Source organism: Convolutriloba macropyga, chromosome 13 (assembly GCF_964194025.1).
Source record: "Convolutriloba macropyga chromosome 13, txConMacr16.3, whole genome shotgun sequence".
Classification (NCBI taxonomy): domain Eukaryota; kingdom Metazoa; phylum Xenacoelomorpha; order Acoela; family Convolutidae; genus Convolutriloba; species Convolutriloba macropyga.
In genome coordinates, this window is record NC_134480.1 from 24,272,693 (window position 1) to 24,282,079 (window position 9,387).

The window sequence follows — 9,387 nt, forward strand, 5'->3', positions numbered from 1 at the left end:
TGGGAAATTCTATTAGCAAGTCTAGGTATCAGTACTGATTCAGAGCTATGGGTATAACACTTTCAGACTTGTTAGTCTTGTGCAAGTCTTTACCAAGACTTGGTAAGTCTTAATCCAAATCTGTGCCGGGACTTGGCAAAGCTTAATCCAAGTCTTGGTCAAGAGTTGGCCAGTCTTACTCTAAGTCTTGGCCGTATGAGGTACCCGATGTTCTTTAGCTAATAACTTTCCAAATCGACTTCAAACTAGACCGGAGTGGTAACATTAGTTAGGAGACATGATCAGCTAGCTAACTCATAGTGACAAATAAGATTTCTACTTACACTCATAAATTTTAATAGAAAACGAACATCAAGCATACTCCGTTTTTGGGGTTATCAAATATAAACCTGTAATTCTGACCAAAGTATTGATCCGATTGAGCTAATACATAGCTCGTTCAATCGCCCGTAAACTGACTACTTTCCCGGAGTCTTTAAAAATGATACCAGGTTGGTACGAAAAGATACCAAACGTTACTGGGAGGTCACAATAGGTCATTTTAGGTAGTTATGAGCCGTTATAGGCCGTTGATTTACACTTTTCAGACGAATTAGCCCCAAAATAACCAAAATAGCCAAATTTAGCAAACTACAGCAAAATTGTTAAAATGGGGTACGCAGTCAGGGTTTTTTTGATGACCCGGTGACCTGTAGTACTAAATCAACGGAATTTTGGTTCGAAACACTAGTGGGCCCAAAATCGCCAAAGAGAGGAATCAGTGCAAAATTCGCGAACTCTTCCATAGCCTCATTTCCAACTAGTCCGGGAGCCATTGTTACCATCAGTTAGTTTTCATCAGTGGGTTACAATTGTTCTTATTATATGAGAGTTAAAATTGATAAATTATAATGTCGGCGGACCCATTGTTCATGGGGCGTCGTTTCTTGACATGGTTAACAAAATCAATTTTTAAGACCCCGGGAAAGTGGCTGAAATTTGTTGAAAGTATAATGTTAATTGTTTAAAGTATGGAAAGATATACGTACCTCATCCACGTGCTGATTTACATCTTAGTTATTTATGAAATGAGTGAATGCAACAAGGAGCTAACACGTGCTATTTATACTAGATTTGTCCCCAACTTTTCATATAGTTATGTGTGATATGATGACCCTTGATCTTTTAGAGAAGTAAATTATCAGAGTAAATAACTAGTTAAGATCGGATGTCATAAGAAGCCAAGGAAGTTATAAATTAAAGGTGATCACCATGAATGTAAAAGTGCGGTAATTTGGGGTAATAAATATGGACTGAATTTCGTGTCAATCGCCACAGTTGTCAACCATTATTTCTAATTTAACTATTCGATTTCAAGATTTGTCTCTGCGTTCCCATTAACCGACAGGTTATGGGCCCAGAGCTTTTCTAAGTTAAGTAATCAACCCCCATCGTAAATAGAAAAACGTTGTTGCTGCGCCTCTTTGCTACATAAGAGGATCGCTGAAATCACTGGGGGAGGAAGACAGAGAAGACAAGGAGAGACAAGCCTTGTAGTCAAGAAGTGGCCAAGTGAGACCAGAAGAAGCAAGAGTAAGAAGCTTGTGTAACTGGTTGGGGGACTTCAGTTGTGGAGTTAAAAGCTTGTGTGACTGGTTGGGGGACTTCAATTGTGGAGTTGGAAGCTTTTGTAAGTGGTTGGGGGACTTCACTTGTGAAGTGACCAGTTTGTGAAGCTGGTTGGGGGACTTCATCTGTTGAGTCGAGAGCTTGTGTACCTGGTCGGGGGACTTCAATCGTGGAGTGCTAAGTGTGTGTAGCTAAGCAGTGGATTCTGCTTGTGAAGAAGAGTGAGTGGAGCTGTTGTGGGGAAAGGAGCGCGGAGGTTCAATTGTATAACAGAGCTGTCGGGGAACCAGGATTGCTTAGCATAGCTGAGAACAGCTCAGCTTAAACAACTGTTTCATTTTCAATTGTGTGTGCTGTGCTTCTGTAAGATACAAGTTTGGTCGAAAGACACAAAAGTTGGTGGTAAAAGATTTCTTAATTAGGACTAGGATTTGGGTTCGAGTACATTATCCTCGGAGGGTGTTGGTATCCTCATCGTGCTTAATCGCGGCAGAAAAACCCTGGCTCTATGTCAATGTCCTGCTTTCGATTTTGTTAAGATTATTACAGAACTCGAACAGAACACCAACTTCTAGGTTAATTTAGTCAACCAAACTCTTTTTGCTTAGTGTTTTTTTTTTCTAACAAGTGCTACCATATTACAACAAGTGCTAACCTGGTGCTAAAAAGCATTTTTTGATACACAAACATAACGACTCACCGCGCTTCGTCGCCCTATATTACAGCCACCAACAGGCAACAGATTCAAACACGCGTAGAAAGGAAAGCAGTTTTGATCTAAGTCCGAACAAGATTTTTTTCACAGCCCGACCCTTTTTACAAAAGAATATTTACCTAGAGCAGTACTAGCTTAGAAAAACAAAGGACATAGTTGGGGCATCATAAGTTTTTGGTTCAGTAGGGAACAATTAAAGCTAAAGTGTTAATTTGAGGAGAACGGAAATTAAACGAAAGTAAGACAGGCCTAACAATGAGCTCAAAATTAGAAAGATTGGTATTCAGCGGGCGTGAGGATGATTTCTTGTATTTTGCTGAACAGTTTGAGGCTCGTATGCACTCTTTAAAACTTGGTAAAGTTCTTAGTGGAGAAGCCACCTATCTAGATTATGTGCAAGCTGTTAGAAATAATTCTTCGGAGGAGCAACGTAGGCAAGCTATAGAAAAAGGGAGGAAAGAACTAGAAGAGAAAAAGAAGACATTGTGGTACGAGTTAGTTCAGGCTTGAGACAAAACATCAGTTCTTTTTCTTAGACCACATAAGGGTGATGGCACTAGAGCTTGGGATGTACTGTGTAAACGCTTCAAAAGTTTTGAGAGACCCCAGCTACACAAATTGATAGCGCAATGAACTAGCCTTAGGAAGACTTCAAGTGAGAGTATAGTAGATTATCTCACCAGAGCAGATGATATGCAATACAACTTAACACTAGTGAATGAAGGAATTAGTGAAAAAATGTTTGTCTCAATAATTCTAAAAGGGCTCCCGATGGAATATGAAAACTTCGCAACACTCGTGAAATACAGCAAAGACGAGAAAACTCTAGAGGAAATAAAACGAGACCTGATAAACTTCGATAATGAAAATGTAAAAATCAAAACAGAGAGCGTATTCTTTAATAAGGAACGGAAATGTGTCAACTGCCAGAAAATGGGACATATCGCAAAAGAATGTAGGTTTAAGAAAACGATTCCTGAACAAACCAAAGCTTCTCAAATGAAATGTTTAAGTGTGGTGAGCACGGACATATAGCTAAATTTTGTAGAAAACAACAGAAACACGAGAAAAAGTTTGTAGGTCAAAGCAGGAGAGCCAACCAGAGGGGCACGCAAAATTTAATTGAGGAGCAGAATTTAGAAGAAGAAGAAGAAGAGATCTTTTCCTTCTTTCAAACGTCGGAAAACAACCTTGCAAATGAGCTAGTTTTAGACTCAGGTGCTACCAGTCATATGATTAGAGATGAAAGTCTATTCATAGATATATACAAGGAGTATTCTGGTACCATCACTAATGCAAACAGCAGTAAAAGTTCAATTAGTGGGAAAGGAACAGTTGAAATTATGGTTTTGGATTCCAATGGTTTAGCGCGAAAAATAAGATTAAAAAATGCGTTGCTTGTTCCCAACAACACAAGGAATCTCATATCAGTGTCAAAACTTAGAGCAACAGGTAATGAGGTCGTCTTTGGTGTGACTTTAGAAATACGAACTAAGAACGGAACAGTTTTCCCTTTCGAGGAAAGAGATAGTTTATTTATCTGGCACAACATTGATTACGGCGAGCAGTGCAACTTAGCAAATGGAGATCCCCTTAGTTTGTGGCATAAGCGTTTGGGTCATAACAATGTTGAGGACATATACAAATTAAAAGATCACGCAGTGGGGCTAAAAGTAAACGACATGATTTAGCAAACTGTGAAATATGGCAGCTAAATAAATCAAAGAAACTTCCAGTACCAAGAGACTCAGGAACAAGAGCAAGTGAAGTCTTAGAAATTGTTCATACCGACATATTAGGGCCCATCCAACCGGAAGCGGTTGATGGTCATAGGTATGCAATAGGTTTCGTGGATAGTTTTAGCAGATATCAGAAACTATATTTTTTGAGGACAAGGGACGAGGCCTTTGAAAAAGTTGAACAGTTCTTTGCAGACATAGGACAACCAGGAACCTTAGTTTGTGACGGTGCAGGGGAATATGTGTCAAATGACATAAAACAATTATGTAGACGAAAAGGCGTTAGGCTTGATTTCTCGGCACCGTATACACCACAAGAAAACCGAAAGGTCGAGAGGAATTGGGGGACAATCACCCCAATGGCTAGATGTCTTTTAGAGCAGTCAGGTTTAGAAAAAGAATATTGGCCATATGCACTTAACATGGCAAGTGAGATTAAAAATTTTTGTTTCAATTCAGGTATTCAGAAGACACCTTTTGAGGCAATGTACAAGATGAAACCTAACTTAGAATCTATCAAAGTGTTTGGTTGTTCAGCTTTCGTTCATGTTGAAAAAAATTTTCGTGGTAAGATTGATAGAACTTCTCAAAAAGGAATACTCTTAGGGTCTTCAGACAATAGTAAGACTTACCTGGTAGGTATTCCAAAAGACAAAGGGGTCATTAAGGTTAGAAAATCTCGCAATGTAACTTTCAACGAAAGCGAAATGTTTATTGAAGTCAAAGAAAAGAAGGAGGAGATAGTCAACAAGCATCATTCAGATGGTGATAGAGGTTTAAACCCGGTAGCTTTCCTTGGTGAAATTGTTAACAACGAATTGCTACCTAAGTCTATTGATGAAGCAATTAGGGATAAAAACTGGTACGAGGCAATGAAGTTAGAATACAACTCATTAGTGGAAAATAAAGTTTGGGAACTGGTAGAGAACAAAGGAAATAAACCCATTGGTAGCCGCTGGCACTTTTCTCTTAAGTTTGGTCCTAGTGGGGAGATAACAAGGTATAAGGCATAATTCGTAGCAAAAGGATTTAGCCAAGTTCCAGGTCGGGATTACAACGAAACCTACTCACCAACAACACGCCTCTCAACAATTTGAGTACTGATAAGCTACGCAGTATATAAAAACACCGAGTTAAAACAAATGGATATCAAAACAGCATACTTAAACGCTGACATCGAAGAAGAAATCTTTATGCAACAGCCCGAAGGGTTTGAAAAGTTTGACAAGGAAGGAAATACATTAATTTGTAAGCTGAGGAAAAGTTTATATGGATTGAAACAGTCCGGTAGAAATTGGTACTTAACAATCAAAACTTTTCTTAACCAATTAGTTTTCACGCCGGCTATTCAAGATGAGTGTCTTTTCATAAAGAAAGGAAAAAATGGTATAGAAGGATTAGTGTGTCTTTGGGTAGATGATATGGTGATATTAGGATTGCAGGAAGACTTTTGTGAAAACTTTAAAAAAAAAGTTAGTGAGCAATTTCAAATTAGCAGTTACGGAGATCTTAGCTGGTTTTTAAATATAAAAATTGAGCGAACCGAAAACGAAATTATGCTAAGCCAAGAAGCATACGTAGAAAAATTACTAGAGAAGTTTAACATGAGCGAATCAAAGACACTGGAAACACCTTTAGATGTTAGCCTGAAACTATCAAAATTAGATTCACCAGAAATAGGCAGCAATGAGCATAGAGAAATGCAATCATGTGATTATAGGGGTATAGTGGGATGTTTGAACTATTTGGCATTAACAAGTAGACCAGATATTGCGCACGCAGCCAATTTATTGAGTTCGTTTGTTGAAAATCCTGGAAGGCGACATTGGAATGCGGCAAAAGGGTGTTTACGTTACCTAAAAGGTACAAAATCAGAGAAGATGATTTTTAGAAAAAGTGAGAAACTGGAGTTAACAGGATTTTCAGACTCAGATTGGGCAGGCAACATAGACAATAGAAAAAGTACAAGTGGTTTTTGTTTTAAACTTAATAATAGTTCAGGTGCAATCAGCTGGGCTAGCAAGTTACAAAAGTGTGTATCTACTTCAACAGCTGAGGCTGAGTTCAACGCCGTAGTAGAGGCCAGTAAAGAAGCAGTACTTTTAGTTAACCTATTACGAGAATTAGATTTAGAAATCCAGCAGCCAGTAAACGTCTTTGTAGACAACCAAGCTTGTATTGCTCTAAGTAAAAATTCGATGAATCACGGAAAGACAAAGCACTTTTCATTAAGAGTGCACTTCGTTCGGAATTTAGTCCAAAGTCGACTATTAGAGCTAAACTACTTACCTACCGATAGCATGCCGGCAGACACACTTACAAAAGCATTGGGGAGGACCAAAGTATCACTTTTTCGTGATGTCCTTCTCGGAACAAACACTTAACATGATAGGAGGAGTGTTGAAAGTATAATGTTAATTGTTTAAAGTATGGAAAGATATACGTACCTCATCCACGTGCTGATTTACATCTTAGTTATTTATGAAATGAGTGAATGCAACAAGGAGCTAACACGTGCTATTTATACTAGATTTGTCCCCAGCTTTTCATATTGTTATGTGTGATATGATGACCCTTGATCTTTTAGAGAAGTAAATTATCAGAGTAAATAACTAGTTAAGATCGGATGTCATAAGAAGTCAAGGAAGTTATAAATTAAAGGTGATCGCCATGAATGTAAAAGTGCGGTAATTTGGGGTAATAAATATGGACTGAATTTCGTGTCAATCGCCACAGTTGTCAACCATTATTTCTAATTTAACTATTCGATTACAAGATTTGTCTCTGCGTTCCCATTAACCGACAAAATTAAACCTCGAAATCGTGGCACGTTACGAAGTTTAACGCGTTAAAAATCTTCTTCAATGTAGGATATTTAACACATTTTCGGACCGAATTCCAAAAAGAAACCGACCCTGAATTAGAGTATCTCAGACCAACAAGGCCCCTGATTAGTTTGCATTAAAAATTATTAGGCTGTCTCTGAACTATTATTCAAATTCTCAAGCTAGCCTCCCACGCTGAGATCCAAGTCGAAAATCAAGTATATCCTGGCCTAAGATGAAGGAACGAGGTGTCCCAGGGGGGGGGGGTGTGCGTTTTCAATTACATAGCCTCGAATGTCCAACTTCAAATAATTTTGTTTTTTTTTGCATTTCAGCAATGTTCACATTGACCTGGAGAAGCCCAATATTGGAATGGTGGACTTCAGAATCAGAGCGGCTTAAGCAGGAGTTGACACAATCGGAATGAGGACAGAATCGCGACTCAACACAAGAACAATAAAAGCCCCAATAACAGCTTTATTCTATTCTAGTTATGATTTATTTATTTCTTTTGTATTATGTGGATTATTATAGTTCTTGTACTCATGGACCTGGAATTGTGCCTTTTTTTTACTAAACAGACCAGCCACAATCACAAACAATGGAAATTAGAAAAATCAACCCGAGATTTTGAGTAAGTAATTGTTTCCGATCAGAACACAAAAATGGACTCTGCTCTCGCAATAAGACATCAATTCAAATTGGCAATTAAAGTTCTAGTGTTGCACTAATTTTTTCAATATTTGTATGCTAAATTCCAATTTAGAGTTCTATGATAGCAGGACTTCATCAAATTTATAAATTATAAATTAATAAATTGTTCATCTAGTTTATGTTTAAGCCTTCAAAAGTTTTCTTTTTTGACGCTGATTTTTTTTAGAGTGCAAAACTAGTGAACGAATTTTCATTTGCTTTCTTCAAGATTTTTTTTAATAGATCAAGGCCACAATTGTTAATACATAAGTATTATTTAGGTTAATTTTTTACTTTTTCCATTTTACACCCATCTTCAGTCGGGGGGTAGTAACTAAATTCTTTAAGGGGTTTTCAATTGAAGTCCTTAGATAAACCAATATAATCACTAATAAAAATTAACAGGACAAAAATACTTCAAGTTTTGCGCACTTTCCATCTGACGTTTAATAGTGAATTGTAGCCACTTAAGTTCAGCTACTGATACTATTGAATGAAAGAGAAATTAAGATCACGCAAAACGAAAAAGTCGAGAACGCAAAAGTCAATCGAAAAGTCAGAACCATCAAGCAAAAATTTTGCATTGAAAAGCAACACGCCTACTATAATTGCTTCAAACTTTGTTGGATAGCAAATAATAGTGAGATTACATTTGGTACAAAAACCAAAACAATGCAAAGAGGAAAGCAAAAAATTTGCAACGTTTTATAAAAAATAATTGCAGGTGTTGATTATTGAAGTTGTATTGTAGATCAATAAAAGGCTTAAAATTGTTGCAAAATCTTGAAAAAGATAAATTGTTTTTAAAGGTCTTTAAAAAATGAAAACCTACTAACATTGCGCTGGAGCGACAGACGGGGCCGTTTAAGGAGGAGGCATAGCATAGAAGTGCTTTGTGGGTGCAAACAAACGTTCACTGATATCACTCAAAATTAAAGAACTAAAGTGTGAAAAAGTCACTCAAGAAGTCAACGAAGATTCTATATCAAAAGGGGAAAAGCGTCAAAAGCAAAATTTGCATAAAGAAGACAAAAAACCAAAAAATTCCAGCAAATAACTCAAAAAATTCACCTGATGTATTGTTCTGCATATACTTGTTTTGCACGGCGCAATTACTTGTTTTTCCCACGTGCACTCCAAATTAACTGCCGTATTATGCTTTGTATCTTGACTGTTTCTTTCCTAACTTGTAGATCAGAGCTCTCAAAAGATCTGCACAAACACAGGTACAATCCTTCGGCTTTTAGGGAAGAAAATACGCAAGGGCGTTGTTTTTACAACTGTACTTTTGTAATATATCAAAAATAGAATTTCTTGACTGATTTGTGTACACGCAATACAATTTTATGAGCATGCAAATTCATTTTATATAAACAGTAGGCAGGCTCTTCTTTTTCTTTACCTCAACTCAACTTAAATTAATTGAGCTTAACTGTAAGATTTTATACGTAGTTCCACTTAATTTTTAGTGAATTTTTTAAGGCTTGAAACAATGTTCCCAAAAACATGTGGAAAAATATAAAATATTCAGTTCTGCAACAATAGTGTCTCAAAAGACTTAAGAAAAGACCTAAGAATTTTTGCGATTCTTAAAATAAAGCGGTTATCACAGCTAGACTAGATTGCCACAATAGTTGATTGAATGAAACTAGGTAGTTTAATTGTAGTGGTCTTCTTCCCATTAGCCATAATGTCGTTACTCATTTTTGCCATCCAAATAAAAAAATTATGTTTAAAAAAACGATGCAGATTTTTTATAGATTGTTGGTTCTTCTAAATTGCAAAAGATGAAGTAGCATGAGTGCTG

At 37.0% G+C, this 9,387-nt stretch overlaps 2 protein-coding genes across 3 annotated transcripts in view; one reads left to right on the forward strand and one right to left on the reverse strand.

Moving 5' to 3' along the window:
- Positions 1–1,055, reverse strand: part of LOC142351527 (uncharacterized) — a 60,829-nt gene extending 59,774 nt beyond the window's left edge. Inside the window, exon 1 of the mRNA XM_075403598.1 lies at positions 1,029–1,055. The gene's annotated coding sequence lies outside the window, so the exon portion shown is untranslated. The remainder of the gene's footprint in view (positions 1–1,028) is intronic.
- Positions 1–7,437, forward strand: part of LOC142351528 (sodium/potassium-transporting ATPase subunit beta-3-like) — a 37,912-nt gene extending 30,475 nt beyond the window's left edge. The window contains exon 7 of one of the 2 annotated variants that reach the window (XM_075403599.1): positions 7,223–7,437. In XM_075403599.1, coding sequence (XP_075259714.1) covers positions 7,223–7,289 — 67 coding nt within the window. In that variant the 3' untranslated portion in view covers positions 7,290–7,437. The remainder of the gene's footprint in view (positions 1–7,222) is intronic. The other variant, XM_075403600.1, reaches the window with a different exon arrangement.
- Positions 7,438–9,387: the final 1,950 nt, after the last annotated feature.